The 21,781-nt window shown below is 37.0% G+C and overlaps 1 protein-coding gene across 1 annotated transcript in view; it reads right to left on the minus strand.

Moving 5' to 3' along the window:
* Positions 1–18,018: 18,018 nt before the first annotated feature.
* LOC119784401 (cytochrome P450 26B1) overlaps positions 18,019–21,781 on the minus strand; it is a 39,761-nt gene continuing 35,998 nt past the window's right edge. Inside the window, exon 7 of the mRNA XM_038286434.1 lies at positions 18,019–21,279. Within this exon, the coding sequence (XP_038142362.1) occupies positions 20,887–21,279 (393 nt within the window). The 3' untranslated portion in view covers positions 18,019–20,886. The remainder of the gene's footprint in view (positions 21,280–21,781) is intronic.

The raw sequence follows: 21,781 nt of genomic DNA on the forward strand, positions 1-21,781 counted from the left end.
ATTATTTGTCTTATCTGTTGCAGCAGAATTTCTCCCTACTGGCATGAACTTTATTGAAATGCCGAGGGCAAAACCTCTGTTCAGCACCCTGGACAGCGGCTCAGAAATGAACTGACTGTCCTAGAAAAACAAGTCTAATGTAACAAAATTAAGATTCTAAATGGACTTTCTTTTTTTGTCTTCTAAATTTGTGTTTCCATGAATTACATCAAGTTGTTCTGGTACTGAAGCCCGAGATCATCACAACACCACAGATAAGTGTTGGTGGGAGGTCCTTCCTTTGAAAAGCTGTAGTTTAACACCAGATGTAAAATGATGCACAACATTTGAAAAGTTGCTCCTTATTTTTGCAGAATATTTCTTGTTAGTCTCGGTGATCATCAAGATGTGTCTTGGAAATGTGAGACAGACCTTTGTGTTCTATTTGTGTTCCCTTTCATTTCTTCCTTTTAAATAATGAATATTGAACCTTAACTGAGACCAGAAATACTTGGGGATATTTAATTGAATTTTTCTGTGACCTCATGGAGGAGTTGTTGAGGCGAGCTTGAAGTAAGTGTGCTACCACTCCAACAAAGGCACATAACTTTTCCAAAATCTTGATCGGTGAACTATAACTCTCACTGTGGTTCATTAGTCTCAAAGCCTTTGAAATAGCTCTGTATCCCATTTGGCAGAATGATAGAATGTGATATTGTTTTTCATCGTTTTTTTCCCATTTCTTTTGAAAAGAACACTATGGCTTCCTTTTTGCGGTATTTCATCCAGCTTCCTGTTGTTAGACCAGTTCTGTTTAAATCTGTTTCCTTTTTCAGATCACACCAGGGTGGGATTTGTGTAACATAATCAAATGCTTTTATATATTCACAGCACTGTTTCTGTATCTGTTTCAGATTACAATCAGTTGGAGGAGGCTTGTCTGTGATCAATATACTGCAATTCAATCCAGAGACCATCTGTCATAGCTGTAATGGTTGTAATGGGAGTATGATAGAGACACTGGAAGTATAAGATGAAACAACAGGTATGGAGACAAAACAGAGCCCCCTGTTGTCCAAGAAAACTTAAATACTAAAGGAAGGCTAGGCAAGAGAAACCAGGTGATCAGGTGGAACAGCTGAGCTGATACAGGAGAGAGGAGCTGGGGGAATATGATGAACTAACAACATAAAAAAAACAACTATAAACCTAATTACAGAGAAATAAACTAGTACATCTAACAAATAATCATGGAAATTGAGAACAAAGAGAAAACACACAAACAAAAACTAACATAAATGGATTATGACACAATCTTACTGCTACTACCAGATGCGTTAAATTAGTAGTTAATGAAAGCAGCTGTGTTCATTTAAAACTGGATATATTTATAAACTCTTACATTTGATGATTGGGTAAAGCTAAATGTCCTATGGAATTTTTTGTGACATTCAGACCATAATTTTCAACATTTACAGAAATAAACACTTATATTACTGTAGCACAGATGACAGGCAGGAACAGGGCTCAAGCCCATTGATGGCTTGAGGTAAGTGTACCCTACAAGGAAAAGCAGGTACAGAGGTTTGATGATAGTGTAATCAGCTGAAATGCATCTGGTTGCATTTAACTTTCTGTCTTTGGATGTGTCTTTAGATGATATTTGCTGGCAAATGGAGCTCTTTCAACAAAAAAATGAATAAAAAAAAAACATTTCTCTTATTTGGTCACATTAAGGTCCCAACTTCATATCATATGTATCATGTACACACACCTACACAAACACACAATAGGTCGAGTCAGAGTTTCTATATCTGACGAGATCTAGTGCAGCAATTTCCATCTGCAAGTAAAATCTTTAATCAAGCAACATTTGAGAATCATTTTTTTTTTTTTTGCCTTTGTTTTAAACAATCCAAACTGACCTCAAAGCCATCTGTCTGTCATTGCCTATGTCATGCTGAGATATGGCCCATTGGCTACCCATCTCTTGAACGTACAGTATGAGACTTTTTTTTCTTTCTTCTGTTAATAAATAACAGCCCTGCTTTTTGTTGTGCTTCTTTATTTTGTTTAATCCCCCTCCTTTAGCCCCTATCACTTTTCCTCACTCCCTCTGCTTTTTGCTCTCTTTTCCGTTGTAATTAGCTCCCCTTCAGTCGAGTTCAAGCCCTGCGGTTGGAAATGTTCATTCCAAAGAAGGAGAAAAGCTGAGGAAGATGAGTAAATAAAGGAAGTGTGGGACAGAGAAAGAGGGATGAAGAAAGAAAGCATTGTTCCCTTATAAAGGCTGATAAGAGCCCAATAACCATAGGGCAAATCGAGTCAAAATAGTCCATGTGAGTGCGTGATGGTGGCGATAAAGGAGCAGAGCTTTCCCTCAAAAATGTAGATGTTAATGGGTTGATAGAGGAGGTTAGATGTACAGAGCCAAGACACAAATCTAATGCACAGCACCTCCTTTAGTTCATTTTGTTATATTTTTTCTTTATCTTTGATTTTCTCTTTTTGTCTACCAGTTTTCTGTTTTTACTTTGCAATTTGTTAATTTTTTTCCTTTTTTCACTTTGACTTTCAAATAGCGTTTGCCCTTTTAGATCTTCTGCCTATATTCCCTACAGTGTTTTCATACACCCCATCCCACACACACACACACACACCAACTTGTCTCTCTATCTTTAGGGGACATTTCCATTGACTTCCATTAATTTCTGTACCCTGGGCATGACGCTTATCTTAACCCTATGCATTACGGCCTCATACCCAACCTTAACCCCAACCTAAACTCAACTGACACTTTAGCCCTAAATATTACCCGAGACTGAAAAACAGCAATTCCTCTCATGGGGTCTAGGCATTGGGCAGCATAAGGAGCAGTCGACTGCAAACCTGACTGTTTCACCGTGTAATTACTATCCATGTTAGATCCAGTTCCAACAAAATTAGTTCACGACGCTACAGTACGGAAACCGCGGCAGACCAAACCAGATGAAAGTGCGCATTCAGCGTCTGCTCTGCCGATAATGCAAGCGTAGAAGAAGAAATGTGCTGTTTACCTGTGCAAAGAAAGAAACAACGAAAGAAAAATGTCTGAGGACTTCAGTGTTGAGGAAGAGCATGAGTTATTTGCCGAGCTGAATGTGCACTTTCGTCTGGTTTGGTCTGCCGCGGTTTCCGTAGACTCGTGAACGCGCTTTTAGGAAATCCTATACACTACTGTTTATGCTCTAAAAACATTCTAAATGACTTCGTTTCGAGTAAATTATGGACGCTACCCACTCAGGACACTTGGATTACATTGGACGAGCAGTATGGAGGAATATTGACACGTTTTTTGTGGACTTTTATGGACCTTTCTGCCTCGGGCGCCATAGACCTCCATTATTTGAATGTCAGCAGACAGCAAGAAGCCTCCCAGATCTCCAGATGCATTTGAGATATCAAAAAAGTACTCCAGAGTGTTGTTCAGCATGGGGGTGAGTAGAAAATGAAGGCTAATCATGTTTTGGGTGTACTATTCCTTTAATGTAGCGGTAATTAAACCTTTACCCAAGAAATTGTCTCATGATGACTTGGTCAATTAAAGACCTATATCTAATTGTTCTATCTGATCCAAAATTCTTGAGAAAGTAGTTGCCAACCAAGTGTGCGACCACTTACACCATAATTAACTGTCTGACACCTCTACTGTAGAGAGATATCAGCTGGGCTGCCATCATCAACACCTTTGTTTATAGATATTGGAGCTTCACCTGTTTTTCAGTGTAATCCTGTTTCTCTTACTATGACTACTGTATCTCAGAGCTTGTTTGCCTGCCTGTGTGTTCCTGTACAAGGTCCGTTAACAGGGACGTTTTGTATCTTTGCTTCTTCCCCAGTCGGCCTCGACAGATGGACACTCCTACTGATCCTGGTTCTGCTGCAGGTTTCTTCCCATTAAAAGGATTTTTTCCTCTCCACTGTCCCTACATGCATTGTGTAAGGGATTGCTGTCGAGTTTAAAAGTCAGAGAGGCTGAGGTGAATACATGTAGTTTTAATGAAAAAATGGTTAACAAAGGCTGTCCAAAAATCCAACTAAAATGTAACAGACCATAACCATGGAGACATCAAGGGAAAACACGTAGAAGGAGCCATGGAGAGACAAGGGGAGACGATTGCAGCGATGACAGGACCAGCAACAACAGAGGAACCAACAAAGAGTGAGAGCAGAGGGAGAGCATAAATAGCTGATAGAGACAAAGGGAGGGCTAACGAGCTGACAAGGAGCAGGTGTGAGGAGACAATGAGGGAGCCAAGGGGAAAGGAACACACACACACACACACACAAGAGGGCAACAGAAAAACATGAGTACTAACATAAATCTAGAAATTACAACAAAATAGGAATTAAACCAATAAAACTAGAAAACAAGGAGCAAAGTAAAGCACAACATAACCAAAACCATGACAGAACTAGAGGTGGGAAGGAGTGCCCATTGCTACCCTTAGTCAATCATTGGACATTTGTGTTTGGCTACCCCACAAGGTAATTTGTTGTTCAATATAAGTCATCACCTCCAGAACAAACAGTTCCTCTCTAAAACAGAGGGCGGCAGAAGTGATACTCTCAATTGGGATGTCCTAAGTAGTTTGACATTTTGTTAGTATATTGATCATAAACCGACAAGGTTTATGGTACTAAATTATTCATTTCAATAACATTAAAGTTGACAAAAACAGAAATGATGCTCTTCTCAGAATTAGTTTTCTTATTTTGTTTTAGGTGGAGAAGGGGGACTATCTCTGCAAGTCACCTTTGAATCTGATATTCAATTTGAGATAAATAACAACCAAAGCCATGTAATGTATGAATTTATGTACTGTATTTCAATATTATGCAGAACCATGACTTATAGAAGGTAAAGTAGGCTTATCCAGATATGTAGGTCAGAAATGCCCACATCACTTTTATCATGCAGGCTGAGACCATCCCACCTGCTCAACTGCCATCGCTGAAAAGACTTTCCTGATTGCAGTGTTTACACACTAAATGTAGAATACACTCTACATTTCTATTTACTAGGGCTTTCCTCTTTAAGTCATTAACATGCACCATTTTCTTCTTGCGATTCATGATTATTATATAGTTAAAAAGAATCCAGTCATTCACACATTCAGCACACATTCATTGTGGAAAGATTCATTGTTGCCACAGCTGCTTTGGGGCGCATTGATAGAGTGAACGCTGCCATGCAAAGGCACCACTGGACCCTTTTAGCACCATCAACAAGCAATGAGGGGGAATTGTCTCACCCAAGGACGCAACAACTGAGACAGATGAAGGGTTTAAACCTGCTACTGTCACGGTTGAGTCGAGGTTTTTGAGGACCAAAAGCAGAGATCAGGAGGCAGAGGTGAGTCTTGTAGATAATCAGGAAAAAACAAAATTACAAAATACAAGAAACAAAAAATTAGCAAACATCAGGAAACAACTCACATGGGGAGCCAGAGATGAGGAAGCAACAAACAACAAACCAGCACTGAGTGACTGCAGAGGTTATGTACTAAATAAATGCGGAGACTGAACCAAGACAGGCTAATTAGCAGATTAGGAGCAGGTGTGCGCAAGACCAACTAGGAGGAAGCCAAGGGGAAAGGAAACAAGCACAAGGGGGCAACAGAGAGTAACTAAAGAACTCTGAGAGCACTGGTAGAAAACAACTACAAACTCACAGAACACAAAGAAACTAAAAATAAACCCAAGCAGAGGGCATAACCCTGACAGCTACCCTCTGGTTCAAGTTTTAACCTCTGCCTCGTATGTCACTGTTGCCCCAGACAGTATTCACTTTTTATTTATTTTTTGTTTTTAAAACTGTATTTTGAAATGAGCTTAAAGTGCTTCTTTCTTACATAAACTTCTCCCTCGTCATCGACTTCATGTTGCTGCTTTTGTCTTACCGATATCACAACTATTTTTGAGCTGTTTTCTTTCATGACTTATCGATCTGCTGATCCTTCTATATCTTTAATTGGTTTTAAATCAATATGCAGCAGGATGTTTTCATTTGTCATCCATTTCCTTGTATTGAGTGGCACTCTGAGATCCCTACAGATAATTTTCAGTTCATCAATATCCAGCTTCAGTATCCACAATTCCATCAGCCTTGCAAGCTGTTCCTGCGGATCGGCTTCACAATAAAATATGCAAGAAAACATTAAGTATATTGGTAAAACGGATTGTGTTTCTTCTAATAGGATGAAACACATCTTCCCTCAAAGTTGGTGTGCATGCTTTTAATAGTTTCATGAAGCATCTGAGAGACCCAAGCTAAAGTGTTTGTAAACAATATTATTCTTAATTTAAAATATTTGTGTTATGCATTATTTTTTATGACATATGTTGTAATTCTGTTGGGGTTTTCTTCTGCTACTGTTTTTATGTTTTCCCTATGCAAAAGTTGCATTTGGAGACTTAGACAGTGCTGTTTGCAACTTTATAAAGTTTGCAACAGTGAGTGTTGCTTTGACAATGACTGCCGCATTTCCTTTCATATGTTTTGAATAAAGAGTTTCCTTTCATTATAAGTCACATTGTTTCACTTGGAACTTAAAGAAAGTTTTGGAGGGACTTCAAAGAAAAGGTAAGTATACATAATTTTTCTTTTGTTCAGCTTCCAAACTATACACATTGTTTGGGAGCATTTCCCTTATCTTTTGATGAGTTTAAAGTGTAAAGTTTAAAAGTTGCTCTGTGTATACATGCATGTTCGGCTTTATTGCTTGTATTTAAAGGCATTGCAGGTTAGTCTAAGGGGTCATTGTTACATAAGGGATAAATTAGCTTTAATTCAAAGGGCTATTTAATTTGTGTTTTTTTATTTTTTGTGTTATTGGATTTATTTCTGTTGTAGAAATATTGTGGCATGTGTATATAACCTTTGAAATACTAAATTCAGTAAGTCACATCAGAGCACTAGCTGTGTTTTTTTCCTGTTTTTCTTTAACTGGTTTTATTGATATTTTAACCCACAGCACCTGTGTTTTTTCTTATTTTCTTGGGGTCTCCTACATTTGTAATTGTTGAAAGTGCATTTTCATACTCCTAATGGGTATTTCAAATGTTAGCAATGACAGCAATGTTTATACTGCTTTAATACTGCCACTTTGGATCTCTGAAGTTTTAAAGAGGTGAAGAAAGTATTTTTAGATGTTGAGATGTGTATTTTTTTTTTTTTTTTTTTGGAGTTTCATTAGGTCTGAAAATGGGAAAAACCCACATTTGGTTTAATTTTATATGTAATTTCTTTTCCCTCATTTTTGTGTAAAATATGCACTTGCCTTTTGAAATATGATATTTTCAGACTCCTCAAAAATAAATGGCATTTAAAGAGAATTTTTTGTTTTTAATTTTTACCTGCAGTGAATAATTTCAGTGAATTTTTGTTTTATATTGTAGGGAAATTGGCTTGTAATGTTGTGAAATTTTGAGTTCTAAAAGGGGGGGGGGGGGGGGGGGGGGGGGGGGGGATCTCATTGACCTAAACTGAGTAACACTTTAGCTTGGGACTAAATATAATGTTTTGAGTGCGGAACAATGGAAACTTGACTTTGTGTTGATTCAGAAAATTAAGTTGAGAAAAATTACAAAAAAATCTGGTAACAAAATTACAGCATTTCAATTAGTTTATTTCAAAGTAAATCTATACTTATATGTAATGTAAAAAAAATGTATTATTTCCAAATTGAAAAAGTTAAGTTGTAACGAAGGATAAAACTTGTTTATGGTCTTTATTATCAATTATAGTTTCACTAGGTATGAATGCAGCTTCTTTCTTTGGCTTAAGGAAAAAATATATTTCTAGTAAATCAAAATGTATAGTTTCAGCCACATCAGAAAGTTAATTCGAGACTAAGTAATAAATTTAGGTGTAACAAATTACAGTATTTTTTTAAGTTGATCCAAAGTATCTTTTTTTCAGTGCAGGTCCTCAGAAGTGTAGAAATATGTGTGCCTGTGCTTGTTCTTTGAACTCAGTTTGACTCTTGCACCTGCTGTGTTTAAAACACATCATACAGGTTCACCTGAAGTTCGTGAACTTACATCATTAAGTGCATACCTGTACTGATTCCTACTGTTGATTTATGATTTTTATCTTTCCATCGTTCATTTGCCCCAAGCCTTTTTTTTTTTTACATTTCCTTTATGCTCAGAATGCCTTTCTTGTCTCTGCTTCCTTCCCATCACCTCTTCCAGTTTTTGTTTATTGTGACAGTCTCATGAACTGGTGTCTGCTGAAGTTGCTTTGTAAGTCACCTAAATATTTCACCTTTGTTCCCTGTTGTCAAAATAAAACGATACACAGTTACTTTATAACTATGGCAGAAATGAAACCAGGTTCATAGTGAAAGTAAGAGATTAATGTGGTAATTTTTGTCCCAACGTACAGGGGATTTCTTTATCAGTTGCTGCTTTCACTCCACCACAGAATGAAATTTCTCATGAAAGACCAGAATGCAGTTCTCAAAATAACAAGCAATGCTGGCTGCAGATATTGCTTTATCAAAATGAACTCTGGTGAACAAGAAAGCACTTAAGCATTTTGAATTATATTTTCATTTACCACAAATGTGATTACATTTATTTGTATCTTATTAACAGTTCGACACAGAGTAAACATTTTGTTAACTACAAGCAAAAGAACAAATACATTAGTATACAGTAAGTTTAACTTAATCTAAAGCAGCAGGTGTTATTGGTTTGTTTTAACTGGCTTCTACATCTAAACATTTTTCCCACTGTTGTTTGTAAAAGAGCTAATTATCAGTAAAACTATGTATTGCTACAGCTTCTTGGTTAGGTTTAGCTCTTGATGTTAACTGAGGCATTCTTTAACATGTATGTTCACTCTTCCATCTATTTTAGCTCTTGTTTGCCTTATTTAGCTTCATCTATCTTTCACCAGTTACTCTCTCTGGCTCTCATCATGCTCTGTGATAGATTTTCTCAGATAGGTTTAGTGTAGAAAGTTGCGTCTCCATTAATTTTGTTCAGTAAACGTGAAAACTGGTCAGCAAGCCCAATAAAGTGCCAATAAAGAACTGTCCCTCTAATTTGTTTTAAATGAGAGGAAAAATTATCTGTGTTTCATCAACTGAAACATAAAGTTTAAATGGCTGCTTAGCCTATGAAACATGGATGCTTTATTAGACTGAATTTGTTCATATTTAATATGAACAAATAGTTCATATAATTATTTCAGCTTGCACTGGTCCGTTGATTTTGCAGCAGTCATGTAGCGACAGTAGAGAGAAAAATCCCCTTTTAGAAGAAAGAAATTCACTAAGAACACTCTGCTATGACTGACAGGGGGTTTTAGCAGACAGAGCATACACACAAAGAGATCACAAAATCACTGATCCAGAGGAATCTTCTATGTGTGAAAAAAAAAAGTAATAGCAACACCTGTAGTTGCTTCATTTACTGAAGAAACGAAGGTAAACAAATAAGTGACTCAACCTTCCAGTCCTTAGGATGAAAAAGAGCAGATACCTTTATTACACTTAAAACGCAGCCAAAAGATATGTCTAGGAGAAAGACAAAGTTACTCACTAAACGATTAGGCCAAATGTATCACCTTTAGAGGGAGTACATTAAGTTTTTTGTCAAAGCAAACCAACTGAAACCCCCAATTAGGTGGTTGTCGTAGAATCCCACCCACCAAGCAAAAATGTATTGAAAAGATGACATGATTCACATCCAAACGATGTCTACATTTGGTTGACAAGTAAAACATGAAAAACCACAATTTTTGGATAGTTGAAAAGACGTTGAAAACCAGTTTTTATATAAATTTGTATTTAGTCCAATATTAATGTCTAATATTGTCTAATAATATTTCAACAACTATTTCTGGACTAAATCAGGACTATGGCAGACCGACCAGATTTAGACTAAAAACCATCGTCTAAATGATGTCTGATGTTTGGCTGGAGATTGGGCTACTATGTAGAGAAAAAAATAACAGGGAAAAAAAAATCTTAAAAGTTCAAGTTCAAAAGAGTGGAGCCTAAAATCTAAAAGATTTGCCTCCAATACAACCTTTAGAAACATACAGTAAAACTGAGAGCAAAGTGCTCTGTTAGGAGGATGTAGATTAATTAATCCCAGATGTAGGATTCAACTTCATAAGTAGGAGCTTTATACTGTATGTGAAAATATTTCTATTTGTTGTGGTGTTAATGTCAGGTTGAAACTTCCAAACGAAATAAATAAAAAATGAAACAATTTACAAATCCAATGTGAGCAGCTTTCATCCTTGAGAAATTCTGCTGCAAAATGACACAGGCATAAAAGCGAAACTGCTGATCATCATGGAAACAGTTTGAAATATACCGTAGATAAAGCAGACAGATTAATGTTTACTTTGGAAGTTGACCTGCCGCGAGGATTTGTAGATGTGTGCTGCAAGTCAGACTGTTAGTCCATGGTATGACAGCTCATCTATGCAGGGAAATCCCATGGAAATGCCACGCCTCGTACATACCAGAATACTTACCAGTTTGCCAACTGACAGTACGGCCTTGCTTGGAAATATTTGTGCAAGCTCAAGCATGCAGAGGCAGAATCTAAAGCTAACTGTGAAGATGGAAAATTAAAACAGAATCAATTTCTGCAGAATATTATATCACTTTCAGTTTTTTATTGCACAACTTTATAAAAAACATTTTGTACATGTCTTGCAATCCTTTATCTCTAATCTTATGACATTTTACTATGTTAAAATCCATTTCTAGTGACCTGAGACTGACATTTATTACTCCTTGTATCAGCAATTTGCTGTGGATTCATCCTGCAAATCTGTTCTGTTCTCTAACGAAGAGGCTTTTCTGCTTCATTTACAGGAAAGGGTGTTTTTGTTCTTAAAAGAAAACTGGTTGACAGGTTAAATTAGAATTTGTGTGACATTTTAAGCCTTTATAAGCAGTTTTGCCCCAGGCTTTATATACGCAGGTGTAACTGCTGCTGAAAATTCCTTCAAATTTCCGCGACTCAACCTCTTTGAACATGATGATCGACATACACCTTAAGCTACAAACTGTTTGCAAGGTCAATTTGAGGTTAGAACAGGGAGGGAGTTCTTTGTCAAATCCAGATATTTTTTAGGATGTGTCAAAGTCATTTTTGAGGCAACTAATGAATCTCATTAAAACCACTTTAAAGCCAACAAGTCAGCACGATGAGACAGGAATTTTACTAACTCTTGAACATCCATAAACATTTTCCTCAGTCCTGCTGCTTAATTTTCTCATATTAGTTTGTACAGTTTTACTTTTGATGGATGCTTTAGGGGCCTTATTCAAATTTGTGTATTTCACAAATCTGCATTAAAACACCTTTTTATATAACATGAGTCATGTGGTTAATAGCCAGACATTAACAATGGCAGAAAAAGATTGAAGACAACAGGAGGATGGTGAATCTGCATGGTTCTGTTAGGGAGTGTGAGTTGAATTGCGTTGATTTTTTTTATTGAAAACATTGCAATCCTCAAAATGTGTTCTTTTCAGCAAAGTATCCACAAAATTTTACATTAATTTGTAATGAAAACATTGCTATTCTTGTGCAATTTTACCAGCAAATTATGAATGTATTAAATAACTAGAAATGGAAGTTAAAGTAAATTAATCGTTAATTAAAATCAAGCGTGAAACAAATGAAAAATTATTTTAGTTATAAATGTAATTGTCATTACCTTGGCATTGATGACTGGCTTAATTGTTCATTTCATTCACCTGTCTAGCTCCGCCCCATTTCTCATCACTTTTCATCTGTGTCACCACTCTTTATTTAAACTGCTTGCTCCCAGTCATCAGAGCCAGATTATTCAAACCTTCAGGTAGAGTTCTCTAATGTACCTGTTTGTTATTCTGATTGCCTGATCCTGACCAGTTCTGCCTTCAGACCTTTGAGCCTGCCTGTTTCTGTTTCGGATCTGTTTGCCTGACCTCCCTTCGGACTCCTGCCTTTATCTGCCAGTGGACTCAACCTGGATCTGCCTCGACATCAACTGAGATTTCCCCTTGGTACCTTTTTGGATCTCTGATTTCCTGGCATGGACTCCTGTTAACTTCTTCAACACAGGCTTTGGCTTCGTCTTCTGGAAAGTCCTGCCTGCCTTAATCTGCTTGGATCTGCTCGTCAGCCAGTTCAGCAGCCTTCTGCTCCTGGAACTCTCTGGGCCGCGTTCACCACGTGCTGTTGGTAGGCATCCAGCTGGATTCCACTCTTTCTTCTGGGTACAGACTGAACTCTAGAAACAGGTTAGTGACTCACACACTGGTAATCGTCCTCTGTCAGATTTATGTGGTCACTAACCTCAGTTTTCCCTCTACAGAGATTCCGGCTTTTGACGCCCTAGCTGCTGAGTTGCAGATCCGACATATATTAATAAACGCTACTGGACTTCTTGACCGGCTGTTAAAATCCAGCTATCTGTTGTCAATTTAGTCATTTATCAAGGGTTATCAGCAGAGTTATCAACCAAAAACCAAAGGAAATTGTTTCTGTTTCTTCCACCGTTAACCAAACAATTTGGATCTGGCTCTGAGTGATAAATTCATTCACTGTATAAATAACCACAGACAACCATTGTTTAAAAAAATTAGTACTTTTATTGCCTAATAATCCGTATTACAATATTATTGTATCTAATAACTATGTAACCCTATGTAAAATACTTTGTAAATACTATGTAAATAATACTATGTAAAATATAGATTGTCACTAGCTTAACATGGCTGTAAACATTTTGCTCTAACTGACCAACCAGGGGACAGAATGGTGACGTTCCTCACTAATATTGTTAAGGTAACATCAGCCAGCACTGCTGATTCTGAAGGCACTGGGCAGATTTGTTTTACCTAGCAACACACTAAGGCTGAAATCTGATTGGACAAACAATGAAGCAACCGCATAATAGTAATGGAAGCAGCATAGCTAACAGAAACACCACAAAATTAAAAGAACTGATTGTTTTGAAATAAATACAGCTGGATGGAAAAAAAAGAATTAGTTTTGTAAATTTAGTTAAGTGTTTCTGATTGATTTTAGGCCAGCAGTGAAGGCTTTGAATGCTGTTATCGTCCGCCACTGTTATAATGTTGCTAGACAGTTGTGTAACTGGCCTATATAGTATTTGATGTTGTTAAAATTTGCATACAATCTTGACTGTTAAAAAGATTATTTTATGTTTAAACTGGACTGTTGTATTGCTCTTCAATAAGGCAAATGCAGTTATCAATGAATCACTCTAAAAATTTATTCTTTGGGTCACTGTCCTCCTCCATGTCCTGCCCTTCATAATCCATTTAATTAAAGTTTTTCAGCTTAAAATGTTTTGCATCTCAGCTGGAAAATGTATGTAACTGTCACTGAGTTATGACATGCTCATTGTGTCATTCCACTTGTGAGTTAGTGTCCTAAGTACCACAGGAAATCAGAGTGGCAATCAGCTTCTCCGTTCACTCCAAACAGGAAGTTTGGGTCCACTTTTCCCAAGAGGTCATTTGAGCTTCACACTGAGCAACGGTTTCATCTGTACCACAGCCCGTTCAAGTACCGCAGGAAATCTGAGTGGCAGTCAGCTTCTCCGTTCACCTAGGAACAACCGCAGTCTGAGTAAACCGCCCAACACCAAACAAGACAATCACTGGAATCTTCCCACACAGACAGGATTCCATAAAGTACACCTTTATCTGGAGAAGTGAATCTGCAACCTATTCCTCCAATTCAAGCCTAAGAATCTAATTTCCCACTGAGCCTCAACTAACCGCAGTGCCTTCCCTTGATTGATTGATCATTTATTTCGAACACTTAATAAAAAGCAAATATAAGTAAATTAATAAAGTCATACAAAACAAAAAAAAAAAAAAGAAGAAAAAGAAAAAAAAAAAACATATGTACATCCCATCATGTTCGAAAAGGAGTAGGAAGAAGTAATAAAACTTATTAAATCCTACCCCTGTTCTATATTAACATCTACCAATGTTTAAGCATACATACATATCACCTTCCAGTTCCGGTTTGACAGTGTTCAGAGCAGCACTGGATTCATCACCATATTCTAATAAACCAGTTAAACTTTTCCGTGGTCTCTCTGTTTGGTCTTCTGCATTTTGGGTCAGACCTTTAATTAAATCAAGACACTACCATGTGTCCACACATGGTGCTCACCTTTATTTCCCCAGAAGCCCTGTATCACTGATGACAAAACCTCTGCCTTCCTTGATTTTCCAACAGCTAAATAAAATCCTGGCAGTTTTTTGTTTACTTTTCCTGGAGTTTCAGTGTTTTTTCAGACACCTGACCTTGGTAATGTTGGCATTCCTTTTTACTCAGGTGTTCATTGATGTACGCATTTCTCCCCCTCCACCTCCTTCCTATTAGCAGAGCTGTTTTGTGCTTTCGATTGATCAACCTCATGATGAGGGAATGTTTATCTTTAGAGCTTTTTGTCAGCTAGGGGTGACAATCTTTGATGCGCCCATTGTTCAGGTTAATCCCATGGGACAAGAGAGAATTAGCAGCCTGTTGTTCTATGGAATCAAAATCCAGCTTTCCCGGTTCTTGGAATCCACCATGTGAGTAAATTACCAGGGTTTAATCTGTAGCAAGGTGATAATAACGTAATACATCCTTGTATACTGCGATAGGTCAGACACTATGTCTTCTAGATAGGCCATCCTCTTGTCCTTCTCTGAAAAATTTGAGCAGAGAGCTTTCATCTCTTCAAGAAGCTGGAGAATACATTTTTGAGTCAGTCTGATAGAAAAAAAACTCCTCTGAGAGAAAGTCCAGGAATTTTTTTATGTTATCCTCCATCAGTGGTGTCCTGTTTGCCCCATGCTGTTAATGCTTGCCTTGGTTAATTTTATTTTCTAATCTTAATCCACACAACATAATTAAAGACGTCAAAGAACTGCCACAAAAAACTAAAAGTTCCAAAAACAGGCACTGCCCATTATCGCAACATGCAGATACGGGTTGAGACCCCATTAAAGAAAGAAAACACACATGATGACCTGAGGTAAATTTACAAAGATAAAACAATTACAACAAGTATCGTTTAACAATCAACCTCTGCTAAGTCAGTGAGGTAAATCAAGTTAAGTCAATGTCAAGTTGGCAGCATACCTATACTGTAGAGTAGGGAAAATAAAAACAAGTTTCAGTGAAGGTATTTATTTAAAAAGTATCAATGAAAGTGCAGATGTTGGTTGGCACTGAATGTAGATCAAGATAATTGTGATAAAGATTTTTTTTGAGTAGGATCAATATCCAGTATTTTCCAGTTGGTTTTAATCTTTGCTGTCATCATTTCTATTTGGATAAAATATGTTTTTTCAGTTTCTTTCTTTTTGTGAGTGTTGTTTTGCACGTTAAAGCAGCATAACTTTTAGGTATAAACACACTCTAGAGAACAATTTCCTTCGGGCTTAGATTATATGTGGGGGCAAAATCTAAACAGACATTTGTCACTGATGACAGAGCATTTCCCTGTTCATAAAAACTATCGAATAATTTCAGCTCCCTTGAAGTGGTTCGTCCTGGAGTACTATGTGTGGCAAACAGGCTCTCCTGGCTGCAAACCCACAAACAAACTGAGCTAAACTTGTTCCAGCAGTGAGCGGTGTGTCACTCTGGACAAGGCCCAGATATCTGCTTTGAATCCCTTTTTTAACCACTCACTGCTGATCTCTGTCTCTCTCTGTTATTTCACCCCACATATCAAAGTATTGTTACTATAACACAGTAGACACGTGTGCCTGCTTCTTATCCTTTGGTGTTTATGGGCAGCTGAAAGTAAGAAAAGGGCTCATGAAAGTTCACTGTTCCTTAGTTGATTGGAAAATCACCAGTAAATGGTTAAACATGTGGGGCCATCAGCGCCTAGGAGTTTAAGGGTACTCTGCAGTATTTCAGCCAAAGTTGGGCAAAACTTCATTAAGACTTGTAGTTGCTTATTCTGAAATGTGCTGAAGTGTAAAGGCTTATTTAAAGACAACTTTTAGTGCTTTCTTTGTTTGGATCCTATGTCTGTTTGGTGACTGGGAAAACTCAGAGTCTGTCTAATACAGCACAGGTAGTTTCGTGGAATCCGAAACCTTTGGGCACTTACGGAGCCTTCATAATGCACTTAGCCCAGCTGGGTTTTGCAGCACCTCACAGGGCAGGCAGTGACTCAGTGGTCCATGGCTTAGGACGGCTCACAGCACAAAAGGCACCTCCAGTACAGATTGTCTAGACAGGACGGATCCAGGTGTTGTTTTAGTTAATCAATGGGCGGAGATTTAAAAACTCCTCATCCATGGTACAAACAGACAGCACCAGCGAGGGTGTGTTGCATTTTCAGTTTAAAGCCTCTTCAAGGAGGGATTCAGTCCTTTTCGCCAGCAAAAACAGACCACAGCTCAAGGTTCTGCACAACGTTGGGTGTAGTGTCCAACTGGATGGTTATGTCTCTTTGTCCAGCACATTGGTCACCATTGAAAGAAGAAGAAAAATGGGGTTTCAGTGGTTTTAAAGGAAGGGCTACTTGAGGATGTGCTGTCAGTGGGGCGGGGTGCAACAAAACTGATCTGTATTCTCATGCCTCCAAGGGAAATTGCAATTTGATCCATAACAACCTGATTAATGTTGAATCCATAGTCAATAGACCTGTGCATTTTAAAGAAGCAGATTCATTTCTCCTACTAATGCGCTCTATGCACAGCTCCATTTCCTGAAGTTCAGCAGCTCGTTTGCTCCTTGTCTTTCATTACTGGACAAGCTGATTTATCCAGGTGTGTCTGCCTGGCTACTGAGGTCCGTTACTATAGTTATTCTGGTAAAATCTCATCATACATAATGTTAGCAATACTATTATTTTTATTATTATTTTGTCACCTGATGAAATACTAAAAGTGCTATATACCACAATATTTAGAGCTACAAAGAAAAACATCATTATAAATGAACAATAAACAGGTGATTATCTCTTCCTCCATCATTCTCAGATCATGCAGATTTTGTCTCATTCAGTTTTCCTGTTACTTTTCCCGTTTTCCTTTACTGATTCCTATATTTTCATGAGACACTTTTATTTTATTCAGCCAAACTGAGTAGTAGGATTTACACCTAAGCCTTCACCTTCTCTCTTATTTATAAAAACAGTAAAATCAGGGACGTTTCCAGGGACAGCTTTAGTTGGGGTCAGGTGGTCTAAAAGGTGGATTGTCCCCAGAAATCGAGGACTTCTGCTCCCCATACTAAATATGTAGGAAGGTGTTCAGATTTTAAAATGGTCAAGCAGTCATTTATCCTTGTAATATAATTTATGTAGATTAATTTATTGTATATTTATGTAAAATTATATGTTTTATATTTATAACATATGTATTATATGTATATCATATAGCCTATGTTTTAAAAATAAAGTTTAAACTAGAGTCTTAGCGCTTTGAAAACTGCTGTTGGTATTAGCTTAAACACTTTTGTGCTGTGCAAAAGTGTGCAACACCTTATGTTCCTCAGCCCATCTAGCTTATATCACTTTATCTCTAACTCTGTCATACTGGCAGGTGGCAGTGATTGACTAGTGAAGTAACTTACTAATATAGGCATTACCCAGTGATCAACTCTCTACTAATAAAAAGAAACTCAACACCTTAATTTGTCCACCAATATGTGAGGATGGTCCTGTAAGGGAGATGTGCATTATTTGTTTTCTGTCACTCATAGACTTTTTTCTATGTATTCTCTGATCAGGGAAGAGTCATCCACATGTTTGCAGAGGATTTGGTTTCGCTATTATCAATAATGCCCACATTACTGTTGGACACATTCAAAGATGTCTTGAAAACAGATTGCCTCCCCTATGTTGTATTCCCTTTGTGACTTTAGATAGGCAACCCCACCACATGATATTGCATATCTTAACACTAAGGAATTTAAACAATACCATTGTTCCTTTTTCTCTTTAGTCAGTTAGATTATAAATCATTTCACATAGAGATGTATTTTTCCTTTGTGGTTTATTACAGGAGTACACATAACAATCTTGGTAACAAAAAAGACAAACTATCACAAGACATTTATAATTAAACTAAATGAACATTTCTTCCTGTAAAAAGAATTGCAAATATGTACAGAAGGACATAGGGCAGATTTAGAAATAAACAGGGTGAAAGGAAGAGGAAACTGTAGTCGCATGGCACTTAAAAAATAAACTTATCTGGCAAGTGCTTTCTGTTTCTATAATTAATGAAAAATAAAATGCAGTGATAATATGTCTGGATAACAAAATAATAATTATTACAGTAATCAAATCAACAATATCAACATTTTAAACACTGTTTACAATATAAAATGAAATTCATGACATTCTAAATACATCCAATATTTTACCAAAGACATTCTCATGTTGGCTAAAACTCAAAATCTGCAATAGAATAAAAATAGCATTTCAAATATCTCATAGCAACAATATTAATTATACAATAACATTAATATTAGGTTATTAGTTTATGTAAATAGCTATTTTCCCCATATTCTTATAAGGAATAATGTACAAGTTAATACACACCTATTAATAACCCTATTAATGTTCTTTATGCTTAAAAAAAGTTTTAAAAATAATTGACATATTAAATCTCACTCAGTACAATCTATAACTTTCAATTTGAAAATGTATACAAGAAAAGCAGCAAAAAAAAAAACATTTCAGTTTTCAGATTTGTATTGTTGTAAAAAAAAAATCAGTGGTGTGGTAGAGAAAAATGAAAATGGTATGGCACAGGCAGTCATGGTTGTCCATTAGTAAACACCTTTTGAGCGGTCCTTTTCTCTGGCTCTTTAGAACAGTCCTAGAGCAGGCTGGAATGTCTGAAAGTTCCTCTAGAAAGCTCAGGAACTCCACTGAGGAAAATCCACTCCCCAATATGTGGAATAACTGAACAAACTCCAAAGGTTCTGATTGAACAATCAACTCAATCAAATTTACTCTTCTTGAACTGAGTCTGCTTTACCATCTTATTACTGATTTGAGGAACAACAAGAGCATAAGCACCATTGTCCTCAGTGGTGGTTGTATAATAACAGAAGTGCACAATAAAGACAAAGATAAGGCAGCAATTAAGCAGCATGTATGTAGGTCTCTTCCATTACACTTTCACTCTAACCGCTGATCTGATAACCTGGTTCCACCATAAGAAGGTGCACTGCTTTATTGGAGCAAACCTACTATGAAATAGGTTTAAACACCCAAGAAATTTAGTTGAAAGTAGTGTTTAATACCTAGAGCACAGAATTCAATTTTGAAAACTGAACATTTGCTATTTCCCACTAAACACCTGTAAAGAGTATGATAGATGGATAGAAAATTGCATGAGCCTGAAACAAAATTGAAGTTTGCTATATAGTTTTTCCAACTATGAAATTATAGCTATCTAAGAATGTCAGAAATATATCAAAAAGCAGATACTCTAATTACTTTTACATTGTCTTTGCACCTGAGTTTCATGTCAGCATCACTAGGTTAATAATATTTAGGAAACATTCAAGCTCCCGCTTCTTAATGTTGGGAATAGGCAACCTGTGCTTTTTTTTTCTTTTTTTCTTTTTCTTTTTGTAATTGCTTTACTTTGTCTTAAAAGAGAAACAGAGGTATATATGTGAATGGGTTGTATATATATCCAAATATATTATTCATTGTTTGAAAACATGATCCCAAAACTACATTTTTAAGTGTGATCTGTCATCCAGCTGTTAGGTAAGTCAACCAATTTTCCACCCCAATTTTGGGGTTGAATCAGATTGTTTGTTTCCGATTCGGACATCTACATTTGGTTCTTAAACCCAATCAGACATTAGAAACTGGGTTGCCTAACTAAAGATAATTGATTCTTAAACCAAACTAAGTAGGCTTTATTTATTAATATGACCATTTACAAACATTCGGGTCCCAGACTAAGCAGATTTAGATCCTAAACCTAATGAAGATGGTTTAACCTTGGTTCATAAACCTAAACATAGATCGGATGCACATATTTTTTTTTTTTACAAATGGTGAACCAAAAAGGACTATAACGAACAAAGATGTAACAGTTTTTTTTTCTTGATGCACTCTTTAAACTGTTTTTGCAGAGTGTGTTGCCAGTTATGTAATGTGAACTTAATGATAAATGTCTGCTTTCTGCCTATAATGGTACGAGCACCAAAGGTTTTTTTTCCAAAGATACCATGGACTGAAAAATTCCAGTAAATCAAAGCGGTTTTGCTGTTGATCTTTCTTTTTCTGATCTTTTTTCTTCATCCCTATATCAGAAACAATATTACATGTTTTAGCTCAAAGGTGCAAGGCCAGCTTCTGATTCAAATGACCGGATATGCTTAAAGTGTAATGAAAATTTTTTTTTTCCATAAAATCTCTTGTACCTAAAATTATTTGTTGAATGTAAGCACAGGCAAAATGGTTTTGAAATTATATTCCTTCTCTCTATACCCTGTTTTATCTCACACCTCTTCCACACTATTACTTTTCTCATCTCAACACTTCATCTCACCAAAAGTCTGTTGTGCACTACACTGTTTCAAATTATATTAGATAGCTTTTTGTACATTTACTGTAAGTATAATTCTTCAGAAAACACACAGAACAGAGCACATTTTTTAACTTTTTGGCAGTTTTCTCCTCTCATAAAGAAAAGTCCTGATCATCAGTTGTTAGAAGACACGAAGAGTCTGAAATTATGCTCCAACTTGGCAGAACAAAGGTGAAAAAGGAATGATTATTCCAAAATATTAGTTTTTCCTTTCATCTGTCCTCTTTCTAATGATTTACATCACCAAACCTCTCCACTCCCCCCTCATAAGCACATGCCCTTATTAAACAGTTGTGCCAAGCAGTTCTTCTGACTTTTCCAAAATCTCGTTCTGGTTGGAGTCCAGGCCGTAGAACTTAACCTTTAGCCCATCGACAGGGTGAACCACAGGAACCGTGACAACACGTGGGAAGTGGCGAGTGGCTAGCTCGAAGCGACTTGTGCTGGCCAGTTCGATGGCTAGAATGCGAAGGAAAAGTGTGGCAAGCTGCTTTCCCAGACAGGATCGAACGCCACCACCAAACGGCAGATAGTGGAAGCGGCCCTCTTTGTCTTCGCTCCTCTCCTGACTGAAGCGGTCAGGATCGAAGGCCTCCACGTCTTTAAAGACAGCCGCTGTGTCATGAGTGTCACGAATGCTGTACATAACACTCCAGCCCTTGGGAATCTGGACGCCCTATAAAGGAAAAAAAAAGAAAAGAAAAACATGGTTACAAATGAATTTGGCTGATACAAATAGTCAGTTTTAGGGGTACTGTTGACCTAGTGGGTTAGAGCAGTGCATTTGTGCTCTGAAAAGATTGCAATATCCAGTTTGATCCCCACAGCCTGCACTCTGGGTTCCTTAGCAAGCAACTTAACCCCCAATTGCTCCCTGGGAGCTGCACAATGGCAGCTCACTGCTCCACAAGGGGATGGGTTTAATGCAAAGGTAAATTTATCCAATGTGAGATCAATAAAGTTCAATTATTATTATTAAATTCTTGCCATTTACAGTTTAAGGGCAAAGCCCGAATATTAACAAGGTACCTTAAAATGCCTGAGGCAGAAATAATTACCTAAAAATGTTATTATGACCATTTTAATGTTGCAGTGAATGTCCATTTCAGTCACTGATTTATACTTAAGTTAGTCTATGATAGCTACGTAAGACTGCCCCCCTTCAGGAAGCACCTACC

This window comes from Cyprinodon tularosa, unplaced genomic scaffold (assembly GCF_016077235.1).
Source record: "Cyprinodon tularosa strain WSP-4 unplaced genomic scaffold, ASM1607723v1 ctg225, whole genome shotgun sequence".
Classification (NCBI taxonomy): Eukaryota; Metazoa; Chordata; class Actinopteri; order Cyprinodontiformes; family Cyprinodontidae; genus Cyprinodon; species Cyprinodon tularosa.